This window comes from Balearica regulorum, chromosome 3, assembly GCF_011004875.1.
Source record: "Balearica regulorum gibbericeps isolate bBalReg1 chromosome 3, bBalReg1.pri, whole genome shotgun sequence".
Taxonomy (NCBI): domain Eukaryota; kingdom Metazoa; phylum Chordata; class Aves; order Gruiformes; family Gruidae; genus Balearica; species Balearica regulorum.
Window position 1 is genome coordinate 117,567,505 of NC_046186.1, and position 24,059 is coordinate 117,591,563.

General features: G+C 42.3%; 1 protein-coding gene across 2 annotated transcripts in view; it reads left to right on the forward strand.

The window, feature by feature from the left end:
• The first annotated feature begins 106 nt into the window (after nt 1-106).
• Nucleotides 107-24,059, forward strand: part of BFSP1 (beaded filament structural protein 1) — a 31,999-nt gene continuing 8,046 nt past the window's right edge. The window contains exons 1-7 of one of the 2 annotated variants that reach the window (XM_075749721.1): nt 107-182; nt 5,418-5,535; nt 11,606-13,203; nt 18,679-18,739; nt 22,265-22,360; nt 23,165-23,257; nt 23,945-24,052. In XM_075749721.1, the coding sequence (XP_075605836.1) occupies nt 12,833-13,203; nt 18,679-18,739; nt 22,265-22,360; nt 23,165-23,257; nt 23,945-24,052 (729 nt within the window). In that variant the 5' untranslated portion in view covers nt 107-182; nt 5,418-5,535; nt 11,606-12,832. Of the gene's footprint in view, nt 183-5,417; nt 5,536-9,200; nt 13,204-18,678; nt 18,740-22,264; nt 22,361-23,164; nt 23,258-23,944; nt 24,053-24,059 lie in introns of those variants that run through there. The other variant, XM_075749719.1, reaches the window with a different exon arrangement.

Below are 24,059 nucleotides of genomic sequence, written 5' to 3' on the forward strand. Positions count from 1 at the left end.
GTAGGGAAATAGCTGCAAGATATGAAAGATTACTCATATTGATATATAAATATTATTTTACATGCACAAGGATAATATTCCCTTTGTCTTTACAGAAAATCACCAGCTAAACCTTGGCACACCTTGAGATTACCTTGCTCTCTGGTGGAGAATAGGAAACCTCACTCCTGGTAAAGGCAGTGGTAAGTTTTGCATATATACTTTTTTTCTTTCTTTCTCTTTTTTTTTTTCCCCCCCCCTCCTTTTCTCAATTTTTGGTCTTAAAGATCCTGTGCTGGAATTGCTGCTGGTGTTGGTGAAACTGCTCCATGTTAACACTGTGCTTTGGCTTTGACCTTAGGCAATTCTAACAGAAAACAGCCCTGTGGCTAATAAAGTCATCCGCAGAGTGTATTTATGCATTATTTAAACAAAAAGCAGGACTGTAAGTTGCCTATTTTTCCTTCTGAAGAGCCGGCCCAAGCAGGGTAACCTGGGCAGCTGTCACCCATGCTGCGATGACCTGAAGCGTCAAGTGGGGACACAGCTTTGTGCAGTGTTCACACAGATGATTTCTTCCAGGAACCGGGGGTACCAGCAGCTACACTTTTACTGCCAAAACACAGTCCCTGATCTCTTTCCTTATTTTACCCCTTGCAGGGTAAAATATTACTGCATTCTGCTGAACCCAAGAGAGCAAACTGGGACAGCGTGTATGAAATCTCTGTGTATGTTCAGGCACGATTTTGCCATTCTGGAGTTATATTTGTTTACATTATCTGACATTACCTTGCAGCAAGCTGGACATAAATTGAGAATTAAGCATAGCTGTGGGCAACTAGCTTTTTGTGCACAATTGCAGTAATAATTTAGGGTAATTTCTTTTGCTATTTTGTTATGTCAGTTTTTTAACATTTGTAAGCCATTTAAAATGAAAAGACACATACAGGGGAGTTTGTTATAATCATGCCTCAAGATGCCATTTAGAATAATTGTGATGCTCCAGCCCTGCACAAACCTTTCACAGGGAGGAGATAAATATCTTTTATTAAAACAGGAGATGTCCACAGTGGAGACCAACACTATATGACTGCAGGAAGCAACATAAACATCACGTCTTTCAAAATTCACTCCTTTTGGTGAACACACAGCCTCCACCTTGGCATAATTTTTCTGGCCTGGGTACTGAACTAAAGAAAAGCCATTTAAGGGAAACTGTCAATTATATATGAAAACCAGAGTTCATTACTTAATGACTCAGTGCTTTGATACTGTAGGGGGTGCTTGAAGATCAGGAAGTGAGTGGGAAATAAGTGGTCTCTGAGTTTACTGGGACATGTGCTTCTTTCTTTTCAGTGCCCTGTGAGGAAGTAACTGGCTATAGTGTATAGTGGGATTTTGTCTTCTTACAGGCTTTGCTTTGGCCCTTCATTTTAGCACTCAAATCTGAAATCCACTCTCAGAACTGCAAGACCTTTACATAAGTGAAACATGATAGAGGAACATCTCAGCCACTAGAGTTTAATCTGTGTTACAAGCTCATCTAGATACAAAGCTAAGGGAAAATTTTTATTCCAGTTTTTTTGTTTTGCAAAACTTAATAGTGCCAGCAACATGGGAGGTGGGTCACAGAAAATGCCAATGAAACTTCCACTATTATCTGTTCTGTGATTTCTCTGCATGTTACGGAAAATTGGTCTTCAGTCTTTACATTATTCTAGATTCCAGGTAGAGTGGGGAAAAAATGCTTTGCAATGGTAGAAGGGGTAAGATCATGAAACGGAGCAGTTCAGTTCAATCTGGTTTCTGTTAGATTTGGAACTTTCAATGAAACCATTAAATAAATTACATGAGACACTGAAAGGAAAATGGTACGTCAGCACCTGATTCTTAGTGATTTGTGAGAGAGTAAAAAAAATTACCAATGCTCATAAATTGTGTCCTTTCTGAATATGGCAGCCATACTTTTATATAAATTATTTTGCAGCAAGGAGTAATTTTTTACATAAAATGGCTTGTACATGCAAAACCAATAGTAATATTGAGAGTAATAAAGGAGTGGAATTCAGAAAATTAGGTTATAGTTTGTGGGTCAGGCTTGGCGAATAGGGAAGTTACTGCATTGCGGTGAGTGTGGCAATAGCAAGGCTGATCAAAGCAATTGCAGCTAAAATACATGTGGAATGTTGTGGACAAAAGCAGCAAGTCCAGCCCTGAGCTAGAGGAGTTTGATTTTCAGAAAGCAAAAGATAGGGTCAAACCAGAAATTGTGTGGTCTTACAACAAAGAGCACATGGATGAGGTGGAGGGGAATATACTAAAAATAAGTCATGACAAGAGGATAAATTGGTCCAGACACCTCAAGACATCTGAGAACATATAACTTGGGCACAGGCTGTTCAGATGTGAAGCAGGGGCTGGAAGATAAGGGAAATGCAGATAACAAGTGACATGAAGCGTTCCCCTCCCCGGCTCCCAAGGACAACAGGGTACAACAGTGACAGTCGGGACCAGGAATCAGCAAGAGAAGCAGCACTGGCATCTGCAAATGCTGGCACTGCCAGGCCAGATCCTTCCCCAGGGAGGTGTAACCAGCAGTGGCCACGGCCGAGCAGTAAAATGGGAAGAACTGTACCACGTACCTGAGAGCCACCAGAAGATTTAAAGGCTGCTTTTCCCCATTAACTTCCTCAAATCCGTTTTCTCTCTGCAGCAATGAGAATTCATATTTTCCTGGCAGATCCTTGCTAATTCCTTCACTCAACCTGCCAAGCGTCAGAGGGAATTTGTGACGTTGTGGAGAAAATGGGAATTAATCCTGAAATACATCTCATCACAGGGTACATGGTGTCCTTTCTTGCAACTGGCACTGGGGATCTCTCTGCCCCTAATACACCTCCTTTAAGTCACACAGGTGATTGTAATGACCACTTTGTATATTTGTATTAGGGGGTCGCAAAATAATACCATGTTTGGAGGATATGGCAGTGACCCCAGAGTAATTCTGCGTGACCAGAGTTGGAGAATTTGCCTTGAGTGTTTGGGAAATCTCTAAATGCTGATGCAGTGAGTTCAGAGTGAATTATAACTGGTTTCCTTTTGATAGGTACTAGACTCTGGTTGATTATAGCATGGTTCAAGGTGCAGTTATTTCACGTGCTTCAAGAAGTCAGACTGTTAAAAGCACTAACCTGAGACCAAAACTTTGCTCCATAAACAATATTTGGCATTCAGGCAGAATTAGTACAGGAGCCTAGTGAACGATCCTGCAGTGAATGCTGAGTGATGTTTTTCATGCTTTGGAAAGCGAAGGCCATGGTGTTAGGAGCATGCATTACTTCATGTGAGGGGGCATCGAAATTCATCTTGTCTGCTTTGCTTCAAGGGTTTCTAGTGGCGAGTGTAGACAGGACAGCATTGCTCTTCTGAAACAGGGCCTCCCCTTGCCAGAGATCTTGGCATTGCTTCACTGTTCTTCCAGTACAGTCTATGTCATGTATTTAATCCAACCTGTAGGGTCCTGACATTTTGGGTTTTTTTCACCACCATCCCCAAAGGACCAAGGATCACAGTCTTGTTCTTGAAAAAAATCGGTGCTGATTCCTCTCGCATTAATTCAAGAGGTAACTGGTCCCTCACCAGCTGCAAACAGCCATAAATTGACCCTAGGATTTATTTGCATAATGATCTGATCCATTTTGTGCTGAAAAGTTGGTACCAGCCTTTTTGGATGATAATGGCCTGTGTGAGCCTTTCTGTGCACCTTACTAGCTTTATAAAGTCACGCAGCAGATGATGCTCTGTGTTTGTGTTTGTAGTCTCAAGCTGGATGGTTTGTTATGACAGAAGTAGTTTGTGTTTTAACATATTGGGCATTTTTTATGTTCTGGAAGATTTGTGATTAGCAAGTAGTCACAGAGCAACTCATGTTTTAGTCTAATCAGGGAAACAAGTAATTATTTTTCTCAACAGTGGAGCAGTGATTTGAGTGTGTTTTCGCAGTGTGAGAGGCACCTTGATAAGCCCAATTAGAGAAATACTTGTATTCTAAGCCCAATTAGAGAAATACTTGTATTCTAATAGTCTACATTTGTTTACATCTCTGATCTTGTAGGGAAGGCTGCCCTCTTTTTTTATTTTATTATTATTTTCTTAAAGAAACAGTCTTTGTCTTTTCATGTGTCTTGGGGATCTCAAAAAGGAAAGAAAAGTGTAGTGTTTCTCTCTGCTGAGAGGTTTTTTCCCCAGTTCTCAGTTCATTTCGGAAGCTTGATCCAACTGAAAACTGCCCCGGATTGCTACCCTGCTTATTGCTGTTGGTATTTAGATGTAATCAAGACTGGAGGCTTGATGACAGCCAAAGGTACCAGCAAGGAAATCTCCAATGACTCAGGCCCCAGCTGCACTGGCATGGGGCAGAATGGAGGAGAAGCAGCAGATCACTTAAAAGGCTAATTAGGGCCATGCCCTTGAAGAGGCATTTCTAGCACTGCTCTGAAGCTAGAGGCAGATGAAGGTATGCACTTCACATTACAAGTGCTACTACTAAGTTTTCCAACAAGCACTTTCTTTGCAAAGTACAGTGGCTTTAAAGTGCATTTTAGTGAGAGAGATGATGAGGTGTTTAAATAGATGATTCATAACAGGCTGTACTAAGACCCACCAAAAAAAAAAAAAAAAATCAAAGTGGCCATTTATTTGTGAGATGAGCAGACAGCAATCACCAGAGAGGGTAATGAAGCACCTCCTCTACATGCTGGCTCTTTCCCGTCCTGCCTCCAAATACCTGCATGGCTCAGAAGAGTGTGCAATGATACATTTGAGGAGTGACCCTTGCTCTGCATTGCAAGAAAGTGATGGATAGCCTTGCAGACCAGCGCAGAGCAGCTGAGGGTGCGAGGTACAAAGGTGAAATCCCATGTTCAGGTCTGCTTCTGCTGTGGCACCTTTGTGAGGACCTGTGAACTCACAGGGTGGTCTTTTTCATTTCGTGTCTCTGTGTGCATGCTTGGGAGTTCCTAAAAAGCTACGTGCCAGTGATTCAGCTGCCAGAAAGATCTTATAACCCATTGGGAGGAAGGAGCAGCCAGAGAGCCTGAGAAACACTCGATGTCTCTTCAGATACCTAGAGACCAGTCAGGCAAAGGCTGTCATTGTTCCCCCAAAACCTAAAATAGTTACCCAAGCCCTTCATGGCTGCTCCCAGCAGGGACCAGTCAGAAACAGGCTGGGAATAAACAGGATTGTCATTCTTAACGTAAGTACTGTAAATGTCAGTGATTAATGCGTCACCCATGGCCAATTTCACCCTGATGTAGGCAATTAGAGATGAACAAGAGATTTTGTAAATGGCTTTATAAAGTGGAAAACCTTGGATTTATGGACATAGCTGATGTTTTCCCTAATATGCATCAACTAATTTCTTTCTTTATTTGTAGCCTGCATGTCCTCTAACCAGTCTTACACCATAGCAACAATAACAAGCTGATTGCTGTACCATTGCAACCGACGTGGATGGCAATGAAGAGATGTATTGTTGCTTCAACAATAGCAGAGGTTTCATTTCTAAAAAACATTATTTATGTCTTTTACTCCAGTCACAGATATTGTCTCTTTGTTTTCTGAACTTCTAGTGAGGAATAACTAACAAAGTGCTTGATAATGTTTTCTGTTTAATAAGATTCCTGGCAAGAAGGGCTGAAAAGTAATATGAACAGAAAGGGAAATAATTATGTTGTTTAAGCTCTTGTTTACTCAAAATTCCTTAGTTTATCCTTCTGCATGTATTGCATGCTATAACATTTCCCCTTTCATTTTCAATGAAAAGAAATCACAGAAAGAGTAGAAGAAAACACTACCCATGTGCCTGGTGTGATTTTCTTTAAACTTTTCTTGGTTTGATCAGGTTTGTTGCAATTCATGAATTCTCAGTTTCCTGTCCCCAAGATACAAACATTTGGGTTGTTTACTTCTCCCTCTCTCTGTTTCAGTCTGTTGCTACACTGCCTTTGACAGCTCTGAATGGCTGAGTGATTGTCCAGAAAGACAGAGCAGGTTTTAAAAATTGCTTTTTGAATTAGAAGCTGTCTGGTTCATTCTCATGATGATGCACTGAAGACGTGATCCAGTAGAAATCAGGCCTGCTCAGTACCTTTCATTATATATTTGCTACTGGAGAGAACTGAAGCATCTTACCTAGTTTTATTAACTTCCAGAAACTTGAGGCAGGATTTTAGCAGTTCTCTGCTAAATATTCAAGGGTGAGGGGAAAGAAAAATCAATGGCATGTGTTTAAATTTGTCAGTCTTCTCTGTGCTGAGCATGCGTAATGCTTCATTTCATTTTGGGGCTATGTATTCAGCTCCGGCATCAGGATGAGACATTGCTGAGAAGGCGCAGCTGACAGTAGCTCCCTAAAGTGAGCAAACACCCCCCTGTATGGATGCTGTTAGGAAAAACATTGTCATTTGCCACTTGTTTGGGTTCAGACTGTGGTCTCCCAGGCAGGAAAAAAGCAAGAACAGCTGCTGGCATCAGGGGCAAGGAAGGGATGCTGTGTGCACTCCTGCTGCTGCTGGGGAGGGAAGGGGCCAGTGTCTGGCCTCCTCACACCTTTTTTTGGGCAGGAAGGGCTCATCAGCTCTGAAGGCTAGTTTAACCTGGGTGGCAGGTGACTCTGGTAGCTGTAAGGACCAGAGACAGCTTTTGAGATTTGCATGTGTGCTGGAATATGCATGGCTTGTGGTCCCACTCCTCTTCCTCTGTGAAGGTGGCTGAAGGCAATGTCTGTCCTTAACAAGATCCTTACCCTGAGCCACCTCTGGGGCAGGAGAGGAGTGGGACCACAAGCTGTTGTCCTCCCCTCTCCCCAGTCTGCTGGAGGCTCCTGATCCTGTTTGCCAAGCCAGACCTCCCACCACCATCACTGCTGAGATACAACCAGCTCTACATCACCATTAGTAGCATTCCCTAAACAGCCAGATGGGCAAATGCAAATGGCTGTTGTATAGCAGCCCCCAATTCAAGTTTATCCTTTGACCCCTTTTCAGGGTCTTCCCCAGTTCTGCTACTGAGGGTATGTTTTCCAGCACAGATAGTACATCTCCTCTGGCTCCTGTTTTCCTTGTTCTGTCTGTTACAGGAATTCAGATTATTGCCTACAGGGCTCAAATGGAGTCCAGATTCAGTTCAACTACATTTTCTTGGGTTTTTATTTCTCTTTTTTTTCTTTTTTTCCCCACGGGAAATCAAACAAACACCCTATCAGAAAATAGAGCTTCGTACTCTGTTTTTCCTGGGTGGAAGGAAAGGCCATATGGTTTATGAAGCATGCTATGTCTTTTCTTTCCTTGTATTATGAACTCTTCAGGGAGAAAACTATATTTTTTCTGTTCTACACTGTGAAGTGTATTATTGGCCCCATCAAAGTTATGTATCAATTACAATGTTTCCCCCCCCCCCCAAAAAGGGAAATAGGAAAAACCTTAAGCTCGCATGGGAAAATTTGGGTTGGAATATTTTGTTCCCAAGAGCCATTCTGAAAAACAAGATTTGTTCAGATAGGTTGTTTTTTGTTCTGAAGTACCAAGAAAATAGTCACAGTTTAGTTTTCTGAATCAACATCATAACAAACAAATGTTATTTCTACAAAGACAAAATTGATATTTCAATTTTCAGCAGTTTCAGGATGAAAACTTGCAGACATATCAGAGTATCTAAAAAATATTCTGTTCTTCCAAATAACCAATATTGTTAAATAATGAGGTATATGGGTAGGGGCCATCCTGTGCCCCTAGCCAGGAGATGTTGGATGCTGGAAGGAGCACTACCTACAATTAGCTCAAACTTTTTCTTGCTTTTTCCAGTTCCAGTTTTTCTCAGGAGTCTGAGGTCTAAACCAACTGTCATCTTCCAGAGATCTCATTTCTTTTTGATATATTGTCCTTTGCTGCTTTGTGCATTATTCAGAAAGAGAAACAAAACCCCAAGTGGTTAGATTAAAAAGAAAGTAGAAAATGAAAAATGAAATCCTGAGAATTTACCCTGTTTTCAGAGTGGTGTTTCTTCTGGTTGATAGCCAAAATTGGAGGGGGGAGGAAATCTCTCAACTTGGTAAAGCTTGTATGCCTAACACTGCAATTGGGAAACTTAGTTGCCAGGTCTGCTGTTACTTTGGAGCATTTTATTGGGAAGAAATTCTTTACTGTGAGGGTGGTGAGGCACTGGAACAGGCTGCCCAGAGAGGTTGTGGAGGCCCCATCCCTGGAAGTGTTCAAGGCCAGGTTGGATGGGGCTTTGGGCAACCTGGTCTAGTGGAGGGTGTCCCTGCCCATGGCAGGGGGGTTGAAACTAGATGATCTTTGAGGTCCCTTCCAACCCAAACCATTTTATGATTTGAGCTGGTTTTGGAGCTTGTGTGTCCTGAGTAATGCAGCAGATGCACACGTTTACAGAACCACATTCACCACCATAAGGGGACTGATCTCGAACCCAGCAGGGTTTGGTCCCCTTGAGCAGAAGCAACGGCTTGTTGCAGCACACCTACTATTTCAGTAAGGACAAAACCCAGCTTGTTTCATACTGCAGAGCACCAATCACTGGTGTTGCTTATGTCAGAAACCAGTGCATATGGTACTCAATCTCCAACCCACAGCCTACTCCTGCTGTAGGACTACAGCCCTCTGGTGGTACTTAATCACATTTTTTGTGAAGAGCTGCATAACATTATAGCTAAAACTCAGCTTTGAGCCTTGACCTTTATGGATTTGCCTGGAGGGGTAGGAGTATCTGTGGGGGAGAAGTCCAAAAGCAGGGTGCAAGTCAGCATCTAGCTGTGATGCACTGCATGGAAATCACCCACCAGAGAGTGATTTCTAAAGCAAATACATAGATTGCTTGCAGGGGCACTTACAAAGTATGGATCTCACAGGACTGGGAGACACCTCAGAAATCATTGCCAGGGCTCTGTGGGCACTAAGAGGCCACTAAGGACCCTCCCTGTAGTGTCCTGACAGTCATCAGTAAACTCTTCTACTTCCTAAGCTAGGATGAACAAAATATCCCTCAGTCCTGGACAATGTTTGCTTAGCCTGATCTTTAAAGTGCTTCAGTGACTGAGATTTTGCAATCTTTTACTTCCTGTTCTTCATTAGGGGAAAAGTTAGACTAATTTCTTCATAACTCATTTATGTCTTACATTGCACAGTTTAAACTCACTATTTCTTGTCCTATGGACATGGAAAAGAAAAACCCACCATTTTTCAATGTGCTGGACTTTCATAATTGAGTATGTGTCCCTTTGAGTCTTCCTTAAAGCTAATCAGCACAAATTAATTTTATTTTCCTCATAGGTCATATTCACAAAGAAGTTCTGCTTTGAACGCCTTCACAGCAGCTCTTTTCAGCCATATGGCATGATGTACTCGGATGTGGCTTTTAAGTGTCAGTTCTCAAAATGAAGAATAATCTGAATTGCCATCTAATGAGGCCTTGCCATGAAATGCTCATGACTCATTTCGTTAGCATCTCCTGCTCTGAAGTTTTGTTATGGACTACAGGAACAGGAAACTCTGGGCTTTTAAGCATCAAGTTCTGAATAAGCAAAATAACTTGAAAAGACAGCAACAGTGAACCGAGTGCTTCAGCTGGACTGTACTGGTAGAGCCCCACTGTTGTCTGTCATCAGTTCATAGCAGCTGAATAGACAGACCAACAAGCTGTCGTATTATTACTGAGCTTGGAGGATTAATTTGAAAAACCTGAGCAGGCTGCTTGTGGGGATCTGTCTCGACCTACCAATGTCAAAAAGGTTTTACCTGTGAGTGAAGGAGCAGAGCTGGAAATCCCCCAGGTAAGGAGGGCACAGGGGCCGCGAGGTTGCCCCGCAGCCATGGCCAGCACAAGCTCAGCTACCAACCTGGCAGACCACCACTAAGGCTGGGCCTTAGCAGAAAGGTAAAGTTTCATCTGGATTGGTTTTTTTTCATTTGCTTTGATTTAGCATGAGAACTTAATGTTGGCTTAGCTGAGCAGTAAGGAGTACAAGCAGGTTGATGGCACTGCCAAAATATACTCATATTGTGCATAAGGGTATAGCCAAGATGGGCTGCAAAGGAGTTTATAGCAATACAAGCAATTAGAGAATGAACAAACCACCCACTGTACCAAGGATTTATTGGGCTGTGCAGTGGTAGGTAAACACTCGTTCCGGGGCAATAGTGATGTATCATATAGCGCATTTTAAACTGCAAAGAGCCAGCCTTCAGATTTTGTTCTTGGAAGAACAAGTCACTCGTATTATAGAGACAAAGAGGGAAAGATACAAATTGTTTCTTTATGTTCCTTCTTATTAATACTGCAGGCATTAGATTAAAAAGAGTGCATATTTTGTACAGAAGTGGTTTTGTATATACACTTACTGATTTAAATCTTAAAAGCTTCCAAGCAGCAGTTTGTCAGACGCTTCATTGTGTGTATAGATAACCTTTCAGTCTTTGAGCCATCTCTGAGTAGGAAACAGTTGTCTGTAAGAAATTCACCTTGGTGGTCCATTAGATGAGCCAAATAATTCAGTGCATAACAGGAGCAGATTGATTTTTCTCTGGTGTTTTTGATGCTCTCTGTTTGAAAAGAAGAATAACAGTTGCAGTCTAGGCCAAACTATTTTTTCTTTCAGGCTGTCTCATTCTGGTTTGCTGCATTTGAGTGTTCACAAGCTGTCTGGAGGCCAAGGTGTCTCCTTAAGCCACTTAAAGTCAGAGCCTCCATCATAAAAAGTCACTAACACAGAGCACAGAGCCTGAGTCATGTAAGCTTGCTTTGGCCCCAGTAAAGCAGGATGTAGAGCAAATCAACAGAGGCAACAGCCCAAGGTGAGATCTCATGGAGTCAGGAATCCCACCTTAGAGCAATGCACGTAATAGCAAAACATGCTATAGCATACAGAAATACATATTATAGCAAACCCAGATTTTCCTAGTAGAAAGCATGGGATAAATTTTAATAATAACAATTGGCACTGCGAGGCTTCCCCCGTAGACAGACCGCTCTGTTTAGGGATGTGGTGGGTCGCAAGGAGGCCTCTACAGAAATTTTCATTTTATTACCTAAGGAGTTAAGGTATGTGGTCAGCATGGAGTCAGGGCTGCTTCCAGCCCCGGAGAGAGGGATGGGATAGTACTCACATAGGCTATTATTGTACTGAAAGGCTATCTAAAGCCTAAGAAACACTTGCCATGAAAATGCGCTGCCCACAATCCAGCAGAATCTACTTTCTGATCTCTTCTGGAAGACTAACTTTGTAAAAAGCTCAGCTACATTGTTTGGCTGGGCAGGCTTGTCCAGCCAAAGAGCTGCAAATGCTGATGTGTTTGTGCAGCATGGAAAGCAGTGGTTTCACATCCACTGCTATGTAAAGATCTCAAACACTTCTAAAAAGTCTACCCCTGTTTTGCTATTTATGTAGTTCAGAGGCTGTGTGTGGAGCTGCACGATGCATGTGCAAAGCCTACTTTGATTTTCTGAAAGATCATTTGATCTTTCCTCATTGCACTTCCAAATAACCTGAAGCAGAATGGGGAAGATGCAGAAAACTTCTAGTGAACTTTTTTTTCTCCTTTTGATTCAGATTCGATAACACAGAACCCAAACTTTAGAGTCGCCTGAGCACCCAGCTTCTTTCTTTGCCTCTGCACTTGCCGTCAGTGAGGCCACTCTACATTAAGGTTCCAATACATGTGATTTAAATATTCATATAAGATGTGCGCATTAAAAAATGAGGGTGACTTTTACATTAATTATTAACGGAGATCTCAGCAATGGATTGTGTTGGGCTTTTCAGATGGGTGAATAGATGCGGTTCTGTAAGAACAGGCCCAAGAAACAGGATTTTGTAAAGGGAAAGACTGGAGAAAAAGTGCTAGAGGAAATATATCCATCACTTCCAGAGAAATTAAAGCCTCTCAGGGAATGGCAGCACACGAGACTCCATTATGGTGGGAGTGAAAAGAAGGAAGGAAGGAAGGATGGTGGATCTCCGTGGGATAATATGGTGTGTCCACTGAGTCATGAGAGGACATGGTACTTAGCTGTCCCCAAGGAAATGCCTTGCACCAGGGCCCTGTTAAGCATGAGTCTTTTGGCACCACTGCTGCTTTACTGCCTCTCATGCCAGGTAGAAGTAACCTGCAGAAAATGCTGACACGAAGAAGCATGAAGTGAGAACCAAATGAGCAAATCTTGTACTTGGAGCAGGAGCCACACTGAGTTTTATACAGCATCCCATCATCCTAAATGATTGCAAAACTGTCAAATAACAAAAATCAAGTTGTGCCAGCCACTCACACCAAAATCCTGGCTCAGCAGAAGGCCTCTGCGCACGGCCCTGGGGAAACCACCATGGGACAAAGCTCACCCCCCCCAGCACAGCCACGAAAGGCTGTGAGCTCAGCCTGTGAAACTGCAAAGCGCTCGTTTTGTTGTTTGTGGATAATGCTTTAATCCACCGGGCGAAAGCTGGACGTTGCTCTCTTTTATTTTGGCCGTATGCAATTGCAACGCTCAAAAAGAAAAGCCTCTTCCCCCCCCCCCCCCCCCGCCATACCCGCTGTTCTTCTGAACTGCTGACGCCTGGATAGGCAGCTCCGAGGCGGGGCCATTGGGATTTATTTAGTTCACTGCTGTAGATGATGCCTTTAGTGCCACAAACTGCCCTGGAGACAAGCCCTAATCATCTGGGGGGTGATTATGTTCAGTTCTTCCTCACCAAACCCCCCAGACATAATTCAGATCCAAACTGGAGAGACAGGCAGGCACGCAAGAGGGGACCCCAGCACCATATAGCCCCCCCGAAACCATGTACAGGAGCAGCTTCCTCCGCGAGGTGCGCAAGGAGAAGTATGAGCGGTCGGATGCCTACGATGAACTGCGAGGCTCCCCCGAATTCGACAGTTTGGCCCAAGCCCGGGGCCTGGAGAACCTGCAGGAGCTCAACGAGCGCTTCGCCAGCTACATCAACCGGGCGCGTGTGCTGGAGCAGCGCAACACCATCCTACGCAAGCAGCTGGAGACCTTCCAGCGCATGGATGAGCTGGTGGGCTTGGATGAAGCCTTCGCTGGGCAGATCGAGTTCAACCGCCAGCGAATGCGGGAGCTGGCGTCCGACCGAGCCAAGCTGGAGCGGGAGGAGAAGGATGCCCAGCGCATGCTCGATGAGTACCGCAACAAGTAAGGCTAGTGAACAGAGGAAGATAGGTGGTATTGTTTCCATAGTTAATCTTTGTAGTAAGGATGGGTTTGGTGTCACCAGCTGCTTCTTGTGCACGGGTGATGCCTCTCCATGTGTATCAGACTTGCAGCGAGGGACTGCATGTAAGCCTGTGGTGAAAAGCAAGGTGCCAGGACTTGGGGAGCTCCAGCTCCGCATTTCACAGTCTCACTGCCACTAGATGGGCAATTGCCCTCTCCCTTCTATAGCAGCAGGTATTTGCTGTGGCACCTGTTGGTTGATCATTAGCTTTAGGAGGATTGCACTCTGAGCTGCAAAGAGAGAATAACCCAATTAAAAAACAAATAGCTCAAAGCAAGTCTTGTGTCTGAGCAGTACAGAGTTACATGACCCCAAACACTTCCCAAAATGCACGGGACATCTCTGTGAAACTTTTATTTAGAGGCATTGTGAGGCACCTGGGCCAGTCTGTGCCAGCCACTACAGATGCAGGATGAAAAGAAAGTAAATAATTTTTTGCCTGATATGTGAAATTTGCCTAATTACCCTCCTCTTCTTCTTTGCATCCCACTAATTCCATCTCGTGCTACTAAACCACGGTTTCCCTTGACTTCACCTCTCTTTAAGCTCTGTGGCACCATAAATCAAAGAGCAGGAGCCTTGGGGGCTGAGGCATGCAAGTGCCTCCAGACATGTGTGGTCCCTTCCCTTCAGCAACAGGTAGTGTTGGCCATTTTGCTTAATTAATTACACAAGGAGACTTTGTGAGTGTTCACAGGAGAGGTTTGAATCTCTGCCACCCTGAGATTTGAATCAAGAAAACGAGCCAGCTAAAAAAAAATTAATTAAAAAATAATATCTCCCAACCCAATGTGGCTGCCACACAAACAGTCTGTGGGGGCTGTGAGCTTTGGCACAACTATGGAAATACCCTGATCTCTCTTTCTCATCTGACAGCAGATAATAGCCAGGTTCACTGAGACTTACTGCTGGAAATTGTCAGATGTCTTTGGCTATATCCAAGCCAACAACAGTCGTAACTTAAGGGCGTTGGCTGCTATTTAACCAAGTGGCCTTCAGTTTACATCAAGTAGTAAATTTGGGCTTTATTTTTTCTCTTGGAAGCTGCTGAATTTGACCTGAAGACAGTCATGAAAGTTTCTTCAGAGTCTGAAGAAAATTGGTTAGGTTTTGAGTTGCAGGTGTTAAAGCAAGGCCAGTGCTCTGATGCCGTGTACTCTGCCTTCTCACCCCATTTCTAGCTCAAAGCCATCCTGATGGCTATGATTTCAGCTACTTAAACTTATAAATAAAGCTCTCTAAACAAAACATGGGAGGGATAATCTTCAGTGCCGTGTTAGGGCCTTGCAATGCTTCTGAAGCCAGAAGCATTCCTGTGCTGAAGACCTGCTCTCCTACCTGGGTCTGCTCTCAGTCAGCAGCAGGCAGTGCGAGTTTCTTGCTTCAGTTTGAAACATGAAGCATCTACTTTTGGCACACTAGGATGAACAAAATTTCTTAAAGTGGAGCATTGTGTACCAATTAATTGACAAATGCCTGTGTCCTTCACTAATGCAAAGAATTTTAGCTCTTACAACCAATTCTTTTAGTCACATTCACAATTTGTGAAATAGATTTATATCTATAAGTAAACCTTTTAAAGCTGCATTTATATAAGTAGACCTTTTAAAGCTACATTTAAACGCAGTAGGGCCTGAGACTACTGGCTCTGTACAATTAGATGTGCATGAACCATTGAAAAATAGATCTTATGTTAAAATTTATTTTTAAATCCTCTATAGCCACATTTATAGCTTTTCACATTAACATGAATAATTCAGACTCTGTACCAGTGGAGAATTCTTCCTCATGAAGTTGCAAAAAAAGCGTCACTAAGAATTGTTTGGATGCATCTCATAAAGAGACTAATTATGCTAATTTTATTGAGCATCATTATTATAGCAATGTTGTATTTCACTGTGGGAAAGGACTGTCTTTCTCTCTCCATGATATTAGGAAAGATGCTGAAACCCAGATTTTTGCACCCTTGACTGAACAGGATTAATTAACTTCGGAAATTAAAAGTCTTGCTAATCGATCCTTTCATTTAAAAATCATTCACTGCTAATCTTGTGGGTTTTGCATGCAATATGATTCCCTGGAATTTGCTAGACATGGAAATTGGCACTGTGTTCTCTAAGCTGCACCCTGTGATGATGCTCAGATGCGCTTGACATCCTTTGGGACCGCAGTGGAGACCCAGTGCCCATGAGAGGAAATGAAAACAAGTAGGAAAACATGATAGGTATGTGGAGCAATAGGGACTCTGTAGCTGGTGACCATTGGCAAAGCCGTCTTCAAGCCCTGTCCGCAGGGGTTGTGGCTGCTGCTGCTGCTTCTTTGCTCGTAAATCAGGAGAGCAGAGCTCTCTCACAGGACTCATCCTAGCTTTCAGGGTATAAAATACAAGCAGCATTGGCCTGTCTGTCATCCCTGTAGGACCAGCATTTTGCAGTTTGTGCTCTCTTTGGCACCCAAGTTACTGCTGTCTCTATTGAGACAAGGCTAGCGAAGTACCTCAGGGAATATGAAAAGGAGAAAAGTAGTAGAAAAGTTTAACCTCAGCTTGTGGCAAGCCAAGAGGCTTCATATATTGCTGGAAGAGTTCAGTAGAGTTCAACAGAGAGGCAGCATTTCTCTTAATATTAGAAACACAGGCTTGACACCACATTGAGTATCTAGCCACTGAGGATCGCAAGGATGTATTGTGACTGTTTCCTCTTTGGAGGGGAGCCAGCCCTTGCACTGCAGCAGAGGCTGGGTCCGAACAAAAAGGGCCTTGCCCTGGCCCCATCTTTCAAGAGCAAGCACAGCCTGCCTGTCAGCAAGGGATGGGAAAAGAGATTTACAGTGCTGCTGCAGCTGTGCTTTCCAGGTGGAGAAAGAAGCCTCGCAGTGGGCTTCCTTCCTGCACACGTGATGGTCTCACCACACCAGTGCCCCGAGCTGTAGGGGGGCTAAAAGGGGTTAACAAATACCTGTAAATCTGTTAGTACCCCAACAGAGAGCTGCTGACCTAAGAGAGGTGAGGTAATGGGTACCTTTAAAGCTCTGATCTGCTTTCTTTGAGCATGTCAGTCCCCTCCACCCCATTTCTTTTCTTTCTGCTATGCAAAAAACAATCAATATCCCTTTTTTTTCCTAAACAGTCCAAAAAGGGTTGTTGCAGCACTAAAGCTGCTTGACTAGGTGAGAAGGATTTTTTAAAAAAAACAAAACAAATTAACCTCATGGCTTTTAAGGCCCGGGAAAGGCTGACCAACAACCATCTAAGAAAAGTTTGACCTCTTTTCAACATGTCCAGCTAATTGCACATTGAAATCAGGTTTGAAGCATCACAGGGCTGCAATTTGTCAGCCATTGCACTTACATTAGATACATTTCAGCAGGCACAGAGGCATCGTGATGTCTCTGAAGCATTTCTAAAAGGTCTTAGCCCTCTGGCACTGAGCTTCTGGAGTACATTGAACATCACTTAAAAGCAATCCTCCTTCAAAGGATAATCACACCATACTACCTCTCTCAAGGCTGCCAGGTGGATTTATGGCTGTGTGACACAGCAGGTATTTGGGTTGTTTGCAAGTGAAGAAAAATGTAGCTGAATATGTCAGTCATTGAAAGAATATTTGAGTGAGGACATAGCAACTAGGCAGATTTGAGCAGGTCTGAATGACCTTAGGGCTGAGGTTTCAACCCTGGCTCTATCAGATAGCTGTATATTACTAGGAGTGCAAATCTAGCCTTTTATTGTAGCTGTATATTTGATTTTCACAAGCTGCCACAATCTGCTTCATTCTTGCTCAGTTGTCAGAAAGTATCTAAGTTAACAAAGTGTTTATTGTCAACTGCACACAAGAATTTTATAAGATAGAAAACTGGTTGGAGGTGAGCTACTTAATAAACAACAGCAACAAAGGCAGTCTCGCTTTTGAGGCTGAGTATTCTTGGTTGTACCTTGGAAGTGAACCCGGTGTTAATACAATTTGGCAAGAAGACATTGTTTTAGTTTTGTCAGAAAATAGCACTTCATCTGAGGAGGCCTAGCAGTTTGTAAGAGTGATAATGAAATAAAACCTCATAATTTTCACTTGTTTTTTTGGTGTTCATGGTAAGAATTGAAAACAGACCAGTGACCAACCCTGCTAGTATTATGGGATTTCAAAAGAAGGGAAAGTTGGGAAACCAGAGCACCAAGTTGAGTCTATTTCTTTGTTATGCCAAGTTATTCTTTTGTGGTCCTGGTTAGTTCACAAGTGACCCCCATCCCTTCAGCTTTCCAAGACATGTTGAAAGAGATGAGAATAACATTGGTTGTTTATCCTTCAGGAGATAAAAAGAAAGAATCGAGGTTGACACAGCAGTTACAACTTCATCCTTGATGTGTTCAGTCCGGGAACTGACAAGTTCCCTGTTGACTGGAGCAAGTCCCTTAGATGTCACCAGCGTATCTGGGCTGAATCGATGATTTCAAAAGACAGACAAGGGTTTATGTTCAATTCTGAATTTCAGCCAGGGTTTGTGCGTGTGTTGATGTCCATTGCTTGTATTGCAAATGAAAGACATTCACCACCAGAGTTGACTTGTCACCCACCACGAGGGTTTCTTGTGGAAAACAAGAAAATGACAACTTTCTGTATCCCTATTATTTTAGGGAAAGCAAAGGGATAAAAAGGAATAGACCGTACTTACGTACTTTGGCACTGGCAGCAGATAGAGTTTGATGAGCCACTTGTTCAGTACTGATGGCAAAGTTTCGTTGCCTTGTACTGTAAGATGCTTCTGGCTGGTTTTTGGTTTTTTTGTGGGGTTTTGTTTTGGTTTTTTTAATGGGATCTCATTAAATCATATCTCCAATTAAACATTTTATATATAGTTTATTTAGGGAAGGGAATAAACAGCAATAATCAACAATTAGGAAGTTTTGTACTCTGCAGCTAAAAGGATTTTCTAGCAGATAGCTGTATCTAACATAGAAATACAGAGCCCTAATTCATAAAGAATATGTGCTATTTCTTCGAATCAAAGATAAACACAATATACCTCCATTGTTCACTCAGTACAGGAGCGTGCACATTATTCACTTGTGGACATTTTATAAACGCATAAGAATAGTTGGCTAAATGCAGTCCTTACTAAGACTCACATACGATTTTAACCAAACTGAAATATGAATTGCTATTAAGGAGGACACAAAGCTTGATCCATCAAAGCATCCTAATACAACATTATTCATACACAATCAATATGTTAAATTGCAACCTTTGTGTTTAATGCTAACAAATAAATCCCTTCGACCCTTTTAAGATTTATCTTCTGCTTTAGCGTGAAGCATATATTGTGCATGATAGTGCAGATGAAAATGCAGTTTGCAGAAGGATGAACCATTGAACTTACCTCTTCTGTTCTATTTGCAGGTATAGAAATGAACGTGAATATCAGCAGAGGCTAAAAGAAACTCTTGAACGCCTTAATAAGGTAAGCTTGGAAAAACAGAAAAGGAAAGGTCTTAATAATTTTTTTTCCTTTGGTTTCATTTACTACAGCAGGCTGCTTTGAAGAAGCAGTGGGAAGATAAATGTCAGAGCAAGACATTTCTTGTCATTATGCATTGATGAAAAGTTCTTCTTCCACTCCATCCCCCTCCCAAAGCCTCATGCAAATGGCTGAGCCTCGACGTGTGCATACACACTGTGTAGTGCCCTGCTCTGGACAGTCCTCCTGATTTTGGTCATGTAGCACATGCCCTCTGCAGCCCACAACCTTAGCTGTGCTTAAGACTTCATTAATTTTTCAGTAAGACCAAGGACTAGGAGGATCTGCTTGGATAACACTCCTTTCAGAGCATCAGCAAATGGCTCCTGCATTCATTTTGTGACCCAGGGTTGAAATACGTGTTGTTTCTTCCACATCCAATGTGAACTTTGCAAATTTACCCTTGCTGAAGATCTGGCACATGTTCAGATGCCTTTAATAATTCTTTTTAACTCCTTTAACACCCTTTTTTTTAACTGAGGAGACAATTTCTCTCTGAGTAAATTAGAATTTGCACACTGAGATAGGAAGTGCCTGTTTATTAGTCGTACCGTGCAGCCAACACACATATCTAACAGCCTGGAATATGACCAGAGAGAACATATTTGTTGCTAAATACCTTGTTCCCCCTGGTTTTTTTCCATACAGCTACTGTAGTAAAGTATATTTAGTACTGATATCAAAGCATGAGAAAAATGTTGAGTGTGTCCAAGACTTGAAGTCTGGTGGGTCTCAAAGCTCCTCAGTCCCTTGCAGGATATAGTCAGCCTTTCCCAGGACAGACCCTCAGCTTTCCATTCAGTTTCCAAACAAAACAGAAGCCACAAACCCCCCTGATGTGTTTCCTTCACAGTGAAACATGAGGAATGTTTTTATCAAGCTGTGCTTTCCTGATATAACAACATCAATAATAATAATAAGGCTTAGAGAAAAGATAAAAGTTTACTAACATTTTTAGGAGGTTTCCAAACCAGGTCTGTGAAACTGAGAAAGCCTGATTCATCCTCTGTTGCTACTAGCTTTCATCTGAGTGAAGAAAGTTGTATTATATCTTTCCTCAGTTGTATTTTTCACAGTGTGTCCTTCATCTTCTGTATTGGGAAACAATTACAGGTGGATTACATAGAGATTTTATTTATTTTTTTTATTTCCTCACTACAAATGGCAGGAGCTGTTCTGCTTAAGCACTGTCATATCAATGACATGCATGTTTTATTAATTTAAAAAGTGTGTTTTAGCATTTCTATTTCCAATTAGCTCTAGATATTCTGCATCAGTGCTATTTTTCAGTATGCTAGCAGGGCTCTTGGACACCCTGCAAGCTCTTAAAAACTATTTGCAGAGGCAGATACTTTGTAAGGGGTAGCTGGAGCTGGTGGGGCCATCTTCACACTTCCTTTCAGCCAACCTGTGGCTGAAGAAAAGTGAATTGATTCAACAACCCCAGGCACAGCTGACAAGATCTTGAGCTGTGGAGGGTGTTTTTATCCCAAGTTGCCTCCGGGCTGCCCCTGTTTTAGCAGCTCCTTGTATTAGGGCACCAAATGCTGGAGAGAACACAGCTGATTTTCTGTACAGTGCCCAAGATGTAGCCTGAAACCTGTATGTGCAGATGGAAACTCATGCCTTTTCCAACAGATGGAGAATCAGTTTGGAAAATGAGCGAACAGTGGTTCTGGAGAGATCTTAGGGATTTCTCTTCCATGGCAAATGAAAATACTGCTTCAGCACATGGATCAACATTCTGGAATCAGCACCTAAAGCAGAATGTATTTTTGAAGTTGAGTAAACAGCAAATACTGTGAAGTTCAGAAGAAAATGCGTAGGCACTGCACTGTTCTGATATACAGCATCGTCAATGAAGCTGGTCTACCTGAAAGCAGGGAATAGAAGCAAAAGTGTTTTTCCCCTTTGAAGGAACATTTGGAAAGCCGAACGCTGCTTTTGCCTATTACGTGCAGAAATATTTGCTTATCAGTATTATCTACGGACCCGGGGGCTTTTTTTGGCTCCCTTCAAACCTCCCAACATGGCCATTGTCCTGCTGATCTTCCTCTCAATAGGAAGGCAGAAAAGCAGTGGACATTCCTGATGACTGGCTCTGAATATGCTGGTCTGGATGTATCTGAATCAGCTGCTGTCTCACAAAGCAGAGAGACTGCTGGAGAGGTCTCTGGCTGGGAGGCTCAGTAGCATAATGAGACAGCTAACATCTACACATTTTTGGAATAGCGCATGCTGTGCATGTGCAAAAAGAAAAAACCCCTTCTACCAGTCATATGCTGCTTCCATAGATTTCAGTCTTTTATTTGCAACCTGTGATCCACTCACTGAGGCATATTTGCAGCTAGTAGTGGCATGTAGGTAATTTTAAAGGGACACCTTTAAACCTTTAAATCCTTGGGGGGGTTTTGTTTTTGTTTAGTTAAATGCAGAAATCAAGACTTTCTTGAGGCAAATTGCAAACTGGCAGAAGAACTTACAAGTTTTGTAGATGTGTAAGGAAGATTGTTGGCAATTTTCAAGATACTTTCTCAAAAGCAGTATTTTACAGTATGAGTGATAAACCTAACCAAAAGGGCTTGCATTATGTAGAAGAATAAAGATGTTCCTTTCACACTTACATATTTGTAAAATATATTGCCAAGTTCCATGGAAATTATTGTATATTCAAGGGCTTGTAATAAATAACATAACATAGGAAATACCTAAATTTAGACCTTTGAACAGAAATGGAGATTTTACTGGATTTATATACCAGTGTCACTCATACCTATGTCCTTTGAGATCACAATTGCTAGTCATGCACCTTGTCCTTTGAATTAACTGGACTTTATGAACTTTTGTTCTCACAAATCCCAATGTATTAGAAACTTCTGCAGCAAACTGACTTATTTTCTGGGCTTGCTCATCTGTCATTTTTATTTCCAGAAATGACTCCAAATAGACAAACATTTGTGATATTTGAGAACACACCAAAAGGAGGGAGAATACTTTGGACCATCCTGGGGGTTTTTTATAAGGGATTCTTTATTGGGGATATTAAAAAGGTGTCAGGATACCTCAGGTCCTGTCATGAACACTAGAGAAATCAATGCCTTGATGTCTTCTGTTTAAGATTCGTGCACCACTGCAAGCTTTTAACTCAAAGACTGGTATTTCATAGCATCTATGACTTGGCTCCCAGCATTCATAAAGCATATGGTAAACATATTTTGACAGCGCCAGTGTCAAACTGTATCATAAATTATATTTGTGTGGAAAAGCAGCATGTACAATAGGAGAACATGATGAATAAGGTGCCTGTTGTTTGTTGATTTCATAATACTTTTGTTTCTCCCAGTAGGCTTTAATTCTCCACACAGGTTGCTATACATGTACAATGACTCACGTTGTGGCTAAGTGGCTGCTGCGGTTTTGGCACTCCAGCTGTATGTACTGACCATGCTGTGTGTCTCTGCATTGCAGGAAGCTGATGAAGCACTGCTGTGCAACCTGGAGCTGCAGATCGAGTCCCAGTTCCTACAGGATGACATTAATGCCACAAAGGACAGATACAAGAAGGTAACAGGCTAAATTTGCTATCTTCTTCCTTCTGGAGACTTAGGTGAAACTTTACCCTTCTCCATGATCTGTTCCAGTGGCAAATTAAAGCAAATCCTGTTTGTGGTTTGGTGGGTAAATATAGCACGGTGTATTTTTAGTGGGCACAACAGCTGCAGTCAAGCCCAACGGCTGGATGGCTGCAAGCATCCAAATTGACTTCCTCAGGGTCCAATGCCTACAGCTGTAGCATTGTCTTGACTTTGTTGACCTGTTGTCACGATTCAACCCAACGTGCTGGTCAAACTGTCTTGTATTTCATGCTAAGAAGCTGTTGCTTTTCATCAGAGGGGGATGCCCAGTTGTCTGGGACAGAGCATTCCAGTTAATCGGCAGACAAGCCTGCATGCAGCCCCCTTCTTCCTGGGAGAGCTGTGAGGCTTGGGATCAGGCACTGTCCCTTCTTTGCTGCTTTTGAAAGAAGAGGCTCACTTTTTTGGACCTCATGCAAAGGTATTTGTGGTTCTCATTTTGAAAATCTCCTGTGAAATTGTATATCATGAAATCTTTAAGACTGTGAACTATACTGTCACTTAGCCAAATGCCTGTAATGTACCCTCAGCATGATGAAACTGTTAGCACTCAAAATCTGGTCTAAAACCACATTCCAAAACCAGGTCTGAACACGACCTGGCCTTTTATATGTTGAAAGAAATAAATATGTAGGCATAAGCCCCAGAAGTGGAGTGCATTGAAGGGAGCACCTTGCTATGGCATTTTCTGAGTTGAAGAAAATGCCAAGAAAATGTTTTTTCTTGGTCACAGAACCTAATGGAAATCCAGACCTACGTCAGTGTTTTGCAGCAGATCATCCAGACCACCCCTCGTGTGTCCCCTATAACTACTGGCATATGTGAAGTAAGTATTGTTTTTGGTAACTACATGCTGCTCTAAGGAAGAAAGAGACAATTTTTACTCCTGAAATATCCCAGATCCTCTAACTCCCACTCCAAGGTTAAGCGAAAACTGCAACAACTGCAAGTACTGAATGCTAAATATGAGAGAAAAAACTAACTAACTATGGAAAATTGTGTAGATCAGGAGAGGAGAGGTTACGTTAGTCAGGTGCACTCAGCGTATGTATTAGCTCCAAAAAGGGCTAGTTCAAAGGTTGTTGAAGTACTTGTGCTTCCTATCTAAGGAGGAGCTGGCAGGATATATAAGTATATATCCTGGAAATCTTGTCCTGAAGGGGCAAGATGTGAAAATTTGTAAATCAAATAAGTTGCTACAGACTAGATGAAAACTTGGTGATTCCCACCAATATGGGTGGCTATGCCAAGAACATTTATTAGTTGGAAGAAGATATGAACAGCTACATCTACAAAGTCTAATTTCAACATAAGTTGTACTTCTACAGTCCTGTCATCTTTTATTCTTAAAGCCATGCCACAGGGGTTTACTTGAGGTTTAAGCCATCATTTTATTTGTCTTTTGGCATTTTCTGTTTGCCCTTACAGTTCATTTCCAGTAGTAGAATTTCTTTTGGCTATTTTTAAGAGTGAAACATACTTTCCTGTACACATGTTGTTTTCTTCCAACCAGGAAAAACTGATAGCGGAGAGGAGGATCCCTGTTCTGCAGAGCCAGCTGGAGGAATACAAGAGCATCCTCTGCCAGCTACAGACACAGAAATACAAACTGCAGACAGAGGTACTGC